This window comes from Eulemur rufifrons, chromosome 10 (assembly GCF_041146395.1).
Source record: "Eulemur rufifrons isolate Redbay chromosome 10, OSU_ERuf_1, whole genome shotgun sequence".
Classification (NCBI taxonomy): domain Eukaryota; kingdom Metazoa; phylum Chordata; class Mammalia; order Primates; family Lemuridae; genus Eulemur; species Eulemur rufifrons.
Window position 1 is genome coordinate 8,921,299 of NC_090992.1, and position 14,299 is coordinate 8,935,597.

Below are 14,299 nucleotides of genomic sequence, written 5' to 3' on the forward strand. Positions count from 1 at the left end.
GGAAGCAGGGTGGGGCAGGGCCTCGAGAGTTCTGCTGGATCATGTAGGTCCTTACAGACTGTGCCAAGGGGTTTCTTTTTTTGTACATCATTTTTTTTATTTTTTTTAAAATATACATGATAGTAAATTTGCCATCTTGACCATGTTGTGTAACAGTATATGTCAGAATTTCCTCCCTGAGGCTGAATAATATTCCACTGTGTGAATATGACACTTTTTGCTTATCCATTCATTCATCAGTGGACACTTGGGTTGCTTCTTCATTTTAGCTGTGATGAATAATGCTGCAATAAAGACGGGTTTGCAAATAGCTCTTCAAGACCCCACTTCCAGTTCTTTGGGGCATATCCCCAAAAATGGAATTGCTGGGTCATATGGTAATTTTGTGTTTAATTTTTTTGAGGAACCACCATACTGCATGCCAAAGATTTTTAACTTGAAAGCAGAAGCTTTTGGTGGCTTTTAAATAGAGAGTGGGATTGGATTTGAGGAGACCAGAAAAGAAATAGAGCTTGTTGCACACTTAGATTTTAGAACACCTCTGGTTTAGATTGCAAGCTGTATGTAAAAAGGTACCTCATCTTTTTTGCGTTTCTGCAACTCTGTTTTACTTTTCTCTAAAGAATTTTCACTACCAGGTGGGCCTCTGTGAGTGGGGGTTAAAGTTGACATAAGTAATGCTGGGCAATACTTAACATCTCACCAATCATGTTTTCCCATCTGAAATGCAGCTATACATTTCACCAGAAGCAGAGAATACTTTGCTAGTTATTCAGAGCTTTAATATCCTTGGGTGAAAGCAGTACAGCCCGGATGGACACACATATGACCATAATTGTCTCTTTTTTGGGCTATAGAAACCATTTTGATATTCTCTCCTTTTTTTTTTTTTTCTTTCAATTTATCCTCTCTCAATCTAATAGTGTTCCCTCTTTCATTATCAGGACCCAGCTCTCTGACTGTGCCAGCCAGCTATAAATGGAACGCTGTCAGACTGGATGGGTAGTTCATCATTTTCATAATTTTGTCAAGTGTGCAGCCATTGTTCACTGCAAGGAGGAGGAAGAAACAGTGTTTAGTCCAGTATTGCTCCTGCGGGCGTAAATGCTTTCTCTTTCTCGCTCTTGTTTTCTTATAATTTAGAAATTCGGGTGGCGAGTAAGAGAACAGCCTCTTTTTTTCCTGTTATAACCACTACATTTTTCCCCACAGTCTCAAGCACATAACTGTCCTGTATATTCATTTCGGGTTGCATTTTCCGAGGAAAAAGAATGTCTTTTTTAGCCCAGGCTGAGCATGCCCCGAGTCCTGTGGGAGCCGCTGAGAGCCGTGGTGAGGAGCTGGGGCTCGCAGCTCAGCTCCCCGCCCGGCTCTGCCCTTCATTAGCTGTGTGACCTCAGACAAATTACTTAACTTCTCAGGGCTTCCCTTCCCTCCTTTGTGACATGGTGGTGATAGTGGTGCCCACCTGCCTTGGAGGTTCTCAGGAAGATGCAGTGATGCTGTGTGATTACCCAAGGCTTTGTGTCCGGCTTCTCCCTAGGTCCCCATTCCCAGAGAGATGTTGGATACGGTGGTGGGCGTGACCCCAGTCACTACACAAAACAGTTTACGTGACACTCTCATGGTGCCAGCCACTGGGACAGTCCAGAGGCTGTGATGGGTGTTCTCAGCAGAGGCCTCCTCAGCACCGTCTGGGCAGGTCCGGCCTCGCCAGGTGTGGGCAGCACACGCAGTCCGACTAAGGAGAGAACACGTGGCTAGCGGTGTGGGCACTCCCCTCGCCATTCCCCGTTAGATCTAGGGAAGTATTGGAAGTTGCAGAAAGAAACCAGATTAACAGCCCTGGAAACCAAATTTACCTGGTTAGCCCCAAATAAGTGTCATTCCAGCAGCTTAATGTCCACTTAATCCTTCTCGGCCCCAGAACTTGGAGCTTCCCTGCGAGGGCAGTAGGAAGAAGGGTGGTCTTTACCGTAGCTTAGGTGGCTATCCACTCACCCACTTTTAGCACTAGCGGCCGCAGGCCCACCTAGCACCTGCCTGTGTGCTGTCCAGGATGCACTCTAAGGTCGGGAGCCAGGTCCTAGTCCTGAGGCATTTGTGAAAAAGGGGAGCCGTTGGCATAGAAATGTCCCGTGGGCTTGGTGGGCATTTCTTGTAGAGGAGACAGCTTGGTGTGGCCTCCAGTGCTCCGTGGAGTGCCCAGAGCTGGGCTTTGCTGGGTGGTGGGCTTTGGATGATTAGGGGAGAACTTGCCAGGCAGGCCAGGGGCATGAGGTTGTTGGTGTCATGAAGACAGAGTGAGTTTGGTGGCTTTGCTTTGGCTTCGTGTGAGGCTCTCAGCCTTCTGTGCCAGGGATGCCTACAGGGAAATGATGGGAAATGAGTACTGTTATGCTTTGAACTCTTCTATAGATTTCAAGTATTTAATAATTTTTTTAAGAATGAAAAGAGAAGAAATACAGATAGCTAGGGTAACATAATCCTTGAATATAGGTGGAGAAGATGGGGTGTCTTGCTCAGAAGCAGGCCACTAGAGGTTCCTGGACGGGACACCAAGTGAAACCACCAACTAACACTACCATAACTACGGCCTTGACTGCCACCATGACAATAGCAGCTGTCATTTTTAAGCCATTATTTCTTGCCAAGAGATTTACTTACATTATCATACTTAATCAGCCTTCCAACTTCATGGACGAGGTGTTGCTGCTCCCGTTTTACATGTGAGGAAACAGAGTGAGAGAGGCCGGTGACTTGCTCACTGTCACCCAGCCGGTGATGTCTGTCTGACTCAACGACTGTGCTACTGTCTCCCTTCGCCTTATTTCCAGTATTTGTAGATTAGTGAGTATATTTGCAATCTATACCTCTAAGACAGTATTTTTCGAATTGTAGTTCATGGCACATGAGTGGTTTGTGAAATCAACTTAATGGATAAAAAATAATAGAATAGAAAAGACCAGAAAGTATCGCAGTGTTCCTGAAACTGTCATTTCTGATGTGTTGTGTGTGTGTGTCTGTGTAGGTATGTGCTAGTGAAACAGTGCATGGGAGAATGTACTTCCTAACTTGAGTCGTTGTCAGAAAGTTTGAGAGCTACTGTTGTAGAGTTACTATAAAGGTCAAATAAATGTAAAAAGTTGTTGTAGAGCTTTTTGTCAAGTCTAAAGCACCCTGCAAGCACAAGTTGTTATTCTTGTTTAACTGGAAGCTGAAGCAAACAAATAAAGGATGGCGGAGAAGCGGTGATATGCTGTTGTTGTACCTATCCAGTCCATGGCAGACATTTGCTAATTGGTCACCACCTTGTGTCCAGTTGAGCCAGTAGTCAGCATTGACATTCTGCCACACTACGCTCCAGGCTCCTGATGAAGCCTATTTGTAAACCCTGCAATAGGGTCATGTATTGTTGGAGCACTTTAGGGCCCATCTGTTATTATAAAAGTATTGCTTAGCGCTTACAGAGCTCTGGCTCTCATTTAAACTCTAGGAGAACAGATGTGATCCCTTTGACAGCATGGGGGTCTCTGCATTACAGGCCCCCAAAGGGTGGGCTACTACTGTCTCCTCCCAACACTCCGCCACCATCACCACCATCATCCTCATTAGAAGATACCTCATTCCACCTCACAAAGGGTATCAGACCAATCCAGAGAACCCATCTGTTTCGCCTCTGCCAAGGCCATTTTCATTGGAACATGTTCTTCCCTCATTAACTGCAATTCATGAGGGAACTGCCTAGAATATGGGGTACACCTCCCTCCCCACCCCCCGCCATCCCCAAGAGCTGCCCTGAAGCTGTCATGTCCCTCCGGAGATGTACTGCTTCTCAGCTGATGCAGCAGACTCTAATGGTCACACAAGGCACTGGGTCTCTCCCAAGTGAACATCACACGTGGGAACTGTTTCTCTGCACCCTCCAGAGGAGCCTGTATAGTTGGCAGTTCTCTCAGAAGGCACCAGAGCAGACGTAGAAATCTGAAAGGCATGTATCAAAGACTCCTTCATCGCAGTGTGCAATGCACAAGAAGCTTCTGTGTGTGGATTTCAAGTCGAGACTCGACATGACATTTCTGAACTATGTGAGGAGGAGCTTGGGCAGCTCAGTCACCAAAACAGAAAGCAGGTTCTCGGTGTTTTATGGACCTCGTTAATGAACGAGTCCCGTGGCCTGTGCTGGACTGGTGTCCTGACACCCCGCCAGCCTGCTTTCCACACATCCGTAAATTTGTCGAACTATAATGGATGTCTGGTGCCAGCAGAGGCTGAGGTCTAGGCCTTTCTCTCTGGGATACATGGAGAGCTCAAGCCATTAATAATTCATCCTGGACTAATGAACATAGCCGTACCAAGTTGTGAGCGGCAATAATCAAGCGACAGATCAATTTCTTCAGTGTGCCAAAAGATAATGATAGTTAGTAATGAAAGGTGTAGCTTTTCCACCCCAAAAGTTTCCCAAGACTTAGATCAATGTGTTTTCTTAAGTTCTAAAATAAAATAGATCATTAAAAGGGAAATGAGTTATGCTGGGTAGCCTCAAGCCTATTTATATTCAGAGTTGCTGATCCAGAATTACTGTACCTTTTCTCCAAATGCCTTTGGGCATTGGGGCCTGCATATCAAAGTAATTATTACTCATTAATTAAATCTAAGAAATGGAACACAGCTCGAGACTCTGAAAAGGGAGATTGGGATAGTTGAGATACATTCCCTACATCATCGATGGTAATTTGAAGTTTTCTGAGTAAGTACCTGGGCTGGGAATAATTGTTTCACGTCTAATGATTGTTTCAGAAACTCCCCTCATCTTTTACCACGTCAGCGAATGCTCCTTGTGCTTCTCCTGTGCCCAGCACTGTGCTCAGCACTGATGTGACCAAGTTAAATACCGCAGTTCCTCTCCCTGGGCCGTGGCAGTGTGACAAATGCAGGAGCAGGCCGACACTTCTGTCTGCGTCAGAGGTGGGGCTTTGGGGAACCATGAGAGGAAGAGTCAGAAAGTAAAGGGGCCAGCTGAGCTGAGCCTTGCAGATCAACAGCTTGCCTAACACAGAAGGAAGCATAAGAACATTCCAGGCAGAGGAATGACGTGGATAAAGGCTGTGAGGTGTGAAAGAGGATTGGGGGTAGAGAATGAATTATTATAACAATTACTACACTTCCCATGAATTATCACATTTAATCTGCACAACAACATCATGACGTAGGTATATTATTCCCACCAACCTCACCCCCACCCCCCACCTTTTAAGATGAGGAACACCAAAAGCTTAGACCTAGTGAGTTGCTTGCCCAGAGACTCAGAGCTGGGAGGGGGCAGAGGAGGGCTTAGAGGGGACTGGAAAAAGATGTGCTATTTTATAAGTGTTCAGACTTTGTGTTAAAAACAGTGGGGCCCACCCAGGGTTGATAGTCATGAATATCATGCCATGGCATTGTGTTCTCTCCCAAGAAACAGGAGAGGTGTGAGGCTGTTGTCGGTCTCAGCAGAGGAACAACAGGATCAGAGCTGGGTTTTAGGCAGTCACTGGCGGTGGCAGGCAGGACAAAGCTGAACCTAGATGTTCTAGAGTCAGGGAGCCGCGTGAGAGGCTGCTGCTTTAGTCAGATGTAGTGTGGAGAAGCATGGTGGTCAAAAAGGGTCATCATCCAAACCATATGTTTTTATATTGGTCTACAATTTGAAAGTGTTTTTCTACATAAATAGCTTGTTGATTCACTCGCACAAGGGACCTTTGAGACACGAGGGGTAAGTCTACTGACTTAGCTCATCCGGGAGGGGAAGTGTAAGGACATAGAATTCCCTTCCCACCCACAGAAGCTGATGTTGAAAGTAGTGATGTTAAAAGCAGCTTGTAAATATGCATACTTGCTGATTGACCGGGGCACAGAACCAAAGTCTCTGCCTCTTGCCAGGTAAGAATTTGACCCTCTGCATTAAGTGAACCATGATAGAATTCTGAGTAGAATGGAAAACTTTAAGCAAAACCTGGAGACTCAGTGAGAACTAGGAAAATGTTTATAAAATATTCTAATGTGGACCAGAAACAGGCCAGGATATCGGTAGCAACTTTCCCTGCTGCAGGTGTTGCTTAGCAATCAAAACAAATTCTCTTTCTGCAATTAAAGTTTCATAGATCTAACTATGCTCTGCCCCTTTCAGAGGAGGAGGTTAAATTAGATTAAACTCTTAGCCCTAAAAAAATTATAGAAAAGTACACATCTGCTGATAAAATTGGTTGATTTAATATTTCAATAAAGGCTCCATTTAAAAACCAGCACTTAAGGCAGTATAATCTCCTTTCTTCCTACAAAATAGAAGTATACAAGAGAAACAGTGCAGGCATTTATAGAATTGTGTGAAAAAATACTCAGTATAAATAGCACTAAATGCTAGGGAGGTGGGTCTGTGCAAACTGTCTATCTCTACCCAACTTCTCTGCAGTTTCCAGTTAGTAATGAATAGCTTCCTTCTTCCAACAGGTGATTTAGGGAAGCTTCTGATGTTTTCTTAACAAAACTGAATGGCATTAACTTTTAATTTATTTGTTGCCAGCAGATAATTTGTATATTTTTACACACGGGACCGGCAAATGAACAATTGAGTTTTATAGTAGGTCATGGTGGCCTGGGCATGGAGTTCAGATATGTTTTGAGTAGTTGTTAATCCAAAAATATGCATATATATTTAGCAAATTACTGAGACCCAGCTACTGCTGACCCTGTGTGTTTGTTAGACTTTGAGTATAAGTGACAATATGAACACAGCCGTATACGTGGATATACAGTAGTGCGTTTTTATTTCTGTTTATGCCACACGTTTTACTTAATGTGAGCCACATGTTTAATCTTATGGGCCTTTAATACTTGGAGTCTAAAGTGCTGAATTTCCTGACTTGATTTTATTAATAAATATCCAGATCTGCCCATTTTAAAAATCAGATCCATTTTGTGCCTATGTTTGCACATGTGTGGAAGCTATCAAGAGGTTTTTTTATTTGCAGGAGAGAAAATGCTGATGATTGCAGTGGTTCAAGCAGCAGCCAAGTACATGAGTTGTAATTAAGAGGGATTAGCAGTTACCTGGACTCGCAGCGCGGGGATGCAGATGTGCAAAAGTTCATCATTTGGCAGATAGTTGCTTCGGTTGGTTGGTTGTTTTAGGCAAAATGGAAATGGTAAAGAGGGTCACATCCTGAAACAGCAAAATAGCCTGCATGTTTAAGATTTCTGAAACGTTGGTAGTTGAAAATACAAGTAGAAAAGTCTCTCTTTGGACTTACAGCATCCGAGGATGTTCCAAGTTCTGGGTCTTACAAACGAGGAGATTGGAAGGGTCCAGGGAGGTCGACTGTCTCTGCGTACACTGTTTCTCTCATTTGTGCCTTTTCTTTTCCTCCCTCCCAGTGTTGCTAACAACCACAAGCAGAATTTGATGACGGTGGCAAACCTTGGTGTCGTGTTTGGACCCACTCTGCTGCGGCCTCAGGAAGAAACAGTAGCAGCCATCATGGACATCAAATTTCAGAACATCGTCATTGAGATCCTAATAGAAAACCATGAAAAGGTAATGTATACTTGGTTGCTGGCAGTGAAGAATTTACTTTGGGGGAAGCTACCTTGGCTTTGGCCTTCAGACTTGAGTTGACTCAGGTTTGCATTGCTAATGGCTCTTGCACTTTAATGAAGATGCTGGTGGTGGCAGTGATAATCATAAGGGTGATGGCAGAGGTGGCACCAATGGTATGGTGTCAACAGTGGTGGCTGTGGTGGTGGCAGCAGTGGACAACATTTACTGAGTATTAATTCTGTGCCAGGAACTGTGTTGAGCATTTCGTATATATAGTTATGTTTTTCTTAACAACAATTCCGTGGAGGAGGTGCTATTATGAGCCTCATTGTGGAAATACACTTTGCCCATTTTTTACTGGATTGTCTTCTTATGAATTTATGAGTTTTATTAATATTAGGGATATTAAATGTTCTTCATTTGTGTTGTGAATATATTTCCTGTAGTTTGTACAGGAAAACTTTCAATTTTATGAATGGTGTATTTTGTCATAGTGTGTTTGCATGTGAATGTGCATATATGTAGTCTGTCATTTAGAGTTGAGGCTTTTGGTCTTTCTTAAGGAGCTTTACCGCACCCCACATTGTGAAGTATGGTGACACAGAGCTGCCCTTATAAAACTGGGGGTAGGGGACACAAGGCTGCATTCACCTGTCCCACTTCATCCATCTTAGTAGCAAATGCCTGTGATATTTCTCAGAACTCACGTTGGGTTCCTCGGGGCACCATTTGGCAGCTACAACTCTGGAATCTAATAAAAAATGCTGTTCCACCTAAATAAAAACTTTGCCTAGAATGGTGAATTAATCATACAAAATAAATCTAGAATCTGACCACTCCTCACCACCTACACTGATCACACTCGAAGCCACCATTACCTCCTGTCTGAATTTTACAAGAGCCTCCTAATTTGCTTCCTTTCTTCACTTTTGGACTGTCTATTCTGATATCAGCCACCAGAATGACATTTTTAAAACGTTAAGTCAGATCTTATTAGTTCTCTGCTAAGAATCATCCAGTGGCTTCTAATTTCACTCAGCATAAAGGTCAGAATCCTTAAGTGAGCATATAAGGTCTTACGTGGTTTCTACCCCCACCCTGTTATTTACCTGATGTCATCTCCTGCATCTTTCCTACAGCCACCGTGACTGCCTTGCTGTTTATTACACATGGCAGGCACACTCCCACCACAAGGCCTTTGCAGTTGCTATTCCCATTGCCTGAAACACTGTTCCTTTATAAAACCACATGGCCTGTGTCCTCTCTTCCTTCAAGCATCTAAGTGAGGCCTACCTTGATCTCTCTTTTGAAAACGGCAGTACCAACCTCCAGCTTTCCCCTTCCCCTTTCCCCTGCTTTATCTCTTTTCATAAGTCAAAATACAACATTACAACAAGTTTAGTTTAAAGATCTTAAACTGGCTTTTATTCGCAATTCTAGAATCAGGCAACACCTCATTCTGCAAAATAGAATGAGTGTTCCAGTGAGCTGCGCAGAGGAGATCGGCTTTATAGACAGAACAGGGCTGATGAAAGCATTTTTGAAACAGAGAACAAAAAGCAGCTTGGTCGTTTTGAAGTTGCTTTCCTTGTAAAGGTTAAAGCAGAGGGGACTTCCTTAACATGCTGGCTAAAACTGGCCTGTCTGGGGATTTGGCTGTTATCTCTTTCTCTTTTCTTATTTCTTGGAAGATCGGATACTTAGTTTTGACTTGGTGGCAGGACTGTCAGCATGAGTGACTCCATTTTGGTTTGCCTGTTGTGCCTAGTGTAGGAGCTCAGTGCAAACCAATGCCTCCCTATAAATTTTATTTAACACATAGCCCTCCACATATTATGTGGCATACTATATATTAAATAATTTACTTATTGATTGGGCTGTTGCCTTTCTGACCTCCACTAGCATGCATGCTTCACGGAAGCAGGGACCTCTGTTTTGTTCACTGCTTGGTCCCCAGCTCTTGGTAGGCACCCAGTACACAGGTTTCAGATGCATGTGGCAGCTGGCCTCTAAACTGCCTCCCAGTGGTCTTTGTCTCCTGGTGTTCCTTCCTTTGTGTGGGCCCCTCCAACTCTGACTAGCACTAGCCTAGGTGATCAATGGGATATTGAAGCAGTAATGGCGTGTGACTTCTTGTAGCCTTTGCCTTGGTTTCTGGGCCTGCCCGCTCTGGGGGAGGTGAGCTCCCATGTTGTGAGGGCAGTCACGCGGCCCCATGGCAAGGAACTGGGACTTCCTGCCAACAGCCAGACCAATTTGCCAGCCGTGTGAGCAAGCAACCTGGGAAGTGGACCCTCCCACCCTAATCAAGCCTTCAGATGATGCAGCCCCAGCCAGTGTCCTGAGTGCAACCTCATAAGAGACCCTGAGCCAGAACCTTCCCAATAAGCCTCTCCTAAATTCCTGGCCTGCAGAAACTAGGAGAGATGATATTTAATAAATGTTTGTTGTTTTAAGCCATTAGGTTTTAGAGTAATTTGCTATGGAGATTTATATAATTACTAGAGAACCTCTGAATATAAATTTTCACAGGGTAGCAGAGGTATTCTGCAAAGGTGTTTAAGCAACAAAGTTCTCCTCTTACATGGTTAATAAGAACTGTAGAAATCAAATTTTTTTTGAGGAAAATACCTTCTTTCTATCCCTAATCTTTAGAGCCTACCTCCCTCTCATATTAGAAATCAAGTATAGGAGCTCCTTATGTTACATGTAATGAAAGTGAACTTGTGCAAGGGAGCAGAATGTAATAGCAGTTGATAACATGGTTTCTAAAGGCAATCACTGGGATTCAAATCCATAACCTCTTTACTAGCTGCGTGACCGTGAGCATCGAGATTACTTAACCTCTCTATGCTCATAAAAATATGTTTATTAACAGTAGAGTTTAACTGCTGTAACAAACAACCCCAAAATATCAATGACTCAGGACAATAGAAGTTTATCCTTTGTTCACATGACAATTCAATGTGGATATTCAGAGGATGGCATCCTTGGGGTGTGATTCAGCAACCCAGGTTCCTTCCACCTTGTAGCTCTGCCTGTTTCTCTGCAAACATTCAGCAGATGGGAGAACTGGGAGAGCATGGGAGATCAGATAAGACTTCATGGATCATGCCTGGAAGATGCTTGCTTTTTTATTTCCCCCGCATTTCATTGGTCAGAACTGGTCACATGACTGCATCTAACTGCAGGGGAGGCCAGGAAGAGCTACCTAATAGTGTGCTCAGAGGAAAGGGAAACAAGTTTGATGATCAACTCACTAGTCTGCCACACTCGTTTCGTTGATTCATTTGTGAGGATTAAATGAGGTGATTTACGTAAAGGTAGGTTCTGGCATGTAGGAAGCTTCAGGAACTGTAAAGTGTTGTTTTTAGCAGCCTAAACAGAATTATCTGGGAACAAAGCTCAAGTCCATCTCCGAATGTCAGGAGTGCCCCTCCCCCCAAATAGTACTTTTTGTAATTTAATCTTTTTTAAATTTAAAAAATTTTAAATGTTGAGACAGATCGCTAAGGAAGAGCAGTGTGATTATATTTTAGGTCCCTCCAGGACATACGTGAGCTTATGCCACGTTGCATCCAATGGTTTTTGAACTATAACCGTTTTGGGTATCCTTGGGCCTTCAAAGACATACCCAAAAATAGCTTTACAGAAAAAGAAGGATCTGATGCTACTGGTAACAATACTGAAACTTTATAAACAAAAAGTCATCCTGCCTTCGGCACAACATATAGGAATATAAATGAAATACAAAATGTATGGCAGGGCCTATAGATACACAGGCAGGAGGTTAAGGAAAATACCTAGTTTGGTGGGTTATATGTTGTGTTACTCTCTGATGTTTATTTCGTGGTATACATATAAAAAGAGTATTACAGTGCTTCATTTTATGGTGTTCTTCATTAGTCTGTGCAAGAGGGTGAGATGAATTGCAGTAAGATTTAGGTTCCTATGGGAGCCAACAAAGGAGTAGGATATGAGTGAGAACATTCCAGGGATAAGGCTGCATCATAGCATACGTCTCCAGTCCTGAGGCAGGTACTGTACCACCAGGATAAGGGCTTTTAATCTGGGGTTCATGATGGGCCAAGTTATATATGCAAGACCTGTGTGTGTAGTGTACATTGTAGTGGGGAGATAGTCATGAATATTCATCAAATTTGCCTGTCTGGTAAAATCAACTTAGTATAAGGCACCCTGAATCCTTTTTAAAGGTAGCTTAGGGCCTCGCCTGTATGAGGTGAGGAGATGCTGCCTCAGTCTCCCTTGAGGCCCACGGTGTTCACTTTCCAGGAGTCCTGAGCATCCATGGCTGTGCTCGGGCCTCTGGACTTGGTGGCTAAAGCTGTTATTCATAAATTATTTTTATGTCCTCAGAAGAAGATTGTCTGAGATTTGTTCTTTATAATCCACAATATTAAGCTCTTAGTTAATAATATTGAATGAGCATGTCCTTAGGCTTAGCTATAATTTTCTGGAAACACACGTTCATGAATGTCTAGGAGTGACTGCTCTTCTGTCTGATCTTTAGTGTCAGAAGTTGGACCACATCCTGAAACTCGCTTAAAGAAATGTTTTCTTTTCATCCTTTTCATATGACGGCACACACCCTCTTGCTGGAAACGCCCTAACCCAGGGCTTGAATGTGTTTCCCCCGGTTACTGGCGTAGTATTCTCTTGTGTTGTTAGGAACTTTTCATATAACGTATTTACTTTGTGCCTGAGAATAATGATTGGGTGAGATATAGAAATAAATAGAAGATAGTGCTCATCCTTAATATTTTGAAATTTAAAAAAAGATAGTGCTGGAAAGGAGGTGTGGCCTCTAGCCCTGGGACCCACTCCACAGAGCTGGAGAGAACCATGAGATGCCTGCTGTAATTTTCTATTGCTACATAACAAAGCTTCTGCAGACCCAGTGACTTAAATAAAATAGCAGTGATTTTATTGCTTCCAATTCTGTGAGTCAGAAACTTGAGGAGGGGTCACGTGTGAGTGACCCTCATGGTATGAGCTGAGGTGGTTTGACCAGGACTAGAGGCTCCGCGATGGCCTCACTCCACATATCTGGGACTCTGGCGCTAGCTGTTGTCCAGAACACCTTGATCCACCCCCACAAGGACTCTCTCCCCGCTTTCCTCCCTCCCCACGTGATCCCTCATCGTTCAGTCATGCAGCCCAAACTTCCAACAGGGCCAACACAGAAGCAGCAAGGGCTGTTGAGGCTTAGGCCTGGAACAAAGCGTCATTTCTGCCTTATTCTGTCGGTCAAAGCAAGTCACAAGTCCAGCCAGATTCCAGGGTAGGGAGCTAGAATCCACCGCTGGGTGGGAGGGGCAGTGTGTGCGCACAGGCGTGGGCGTGTTATTGGCTCTCACCTTTGCAGGTGATCTACCATACCTGGCGGGTTTGCCTGTGGTCCCCTTTGAGGAAGGCTTTGCTTTCTTATTAGTGGGTGGCAACTCAGCATTTTTTATGGAAAGTGTTTCTTCAGCATTGCTGTTTTTCACACAACCAGGGGCATCTGACATTTGGTGGTGGTGGCAGGTTCAGTCCTCAAATAACCTTTGGAAGCCCCTCGATATGGAGAACTAACTCATAAATGTCTAAAACTGGAAAAACATTTTTGTCTCTGAGATTGACATTAAAGGGGGAGCAATACTTGGTAGCCAGTAAATTCCATTTCTTAGGTGATAAAACACCTCTTTTTCAGAAGACAAAAGAACTCTGTGTTTTAACTGACTGAAGCATAGTCTTTCCTCTCTATCTCTTTACTTGTTTACTAAGGGTTAACAGTAGACATTCAGCCCACGGGTTAACGATGAAGATGAACTCCTTTATGTTGTTGCTGACACATCCACATGGTACCTGTGAGTCTGGAAACATCCCCTGCAAAGCCTCTCTGTTCCCAGAGAGCCCACCTGTCTCTCCTTCATGGGAGTCTTAGTGATGTGTTTCGCATACACCTTCAGTTTGGTCAGGTCAAGCATGCTGACCACATACTTACCCCATCACAGTGGTCCAGAAATTCTCCCCCTCCCCCAGTAGACCCAGGAGGGGGGCAGTGTTTGGCACAGTTCTAGGAAATAAATATCCCAGGGTAAGAGGAAGACAGAGGGGAAACAGCCAGAATATATGGTATTATGTTTGAGGGCTCACAGAAATTTTTCTTTTTCCGTATTAGTAATACATACTGGTTTATTCACTGGGTTGAAGTTAATGAATCTTTTTAATGAACATAGTCCAGAAGTAATCGTAATGATGAGAGTAATAGCTGACTTTTACTTACAGCTTATTGTACACAAGATCCTGTGCTAAGCAGCTTTATATCCATCATTTCATTCAATTTTCACAGCAACGCTATAAGGTCAATATTTTTAGCTCCATTTTACAAATTATAAGCCTGAAGTGCAGAGAGATTAAGAAACAGCTTGTTAGGAGAGGAACTCGGGTTGAATTTAGGACGAGTCTCAGAATCCAAGCTATTAAAATCTACTCTAGTTAATCTCCATTCAACGCAGTAAACATTTATTATCTATGGTTGGCCGAAGATAAATAAGATAGGTCCTTTTTTGTTCAAGGCACTCCTATTTTATCAGGGTATAAGTAACCATAATACAATGCGCTAAGTGATACCCAGTTAAATGAATAAAGTGTTATGGCACCACCGAGGAGGAAATAATTTAATTCTGCTGGCGTTGGACTCTCACAGATCAATAGAAG

At 43.5% G+C, this 14,299-nt stretch overlaps 1 protein-coding gene across 3 annotated transcripts in view; it reads left to right on the top strand.

The window, feature by feature from the left end:
* ARHGAP26 (Rho GTPase activating protein 26) overlaps positions 1-14,299 on the top strand; it is a 378,528-nt gene that overhangs the window by 282,520 nt on the left and 81,709 nt on the right. For all 3 annotated transcript variants that reach the window (XM_069484154.1, XM_069484152.1, XM_069484153.1), the window contains exon 18: positions 7,414-7,573. In XM_069484154.1, the coding sequence (XP_069340255.1) occupies positions 7,414-7,573 (160 nt within the window). The remainder of the gene's footprint in view (positions 1-7,413; positions 7,574-14,299) is intronic.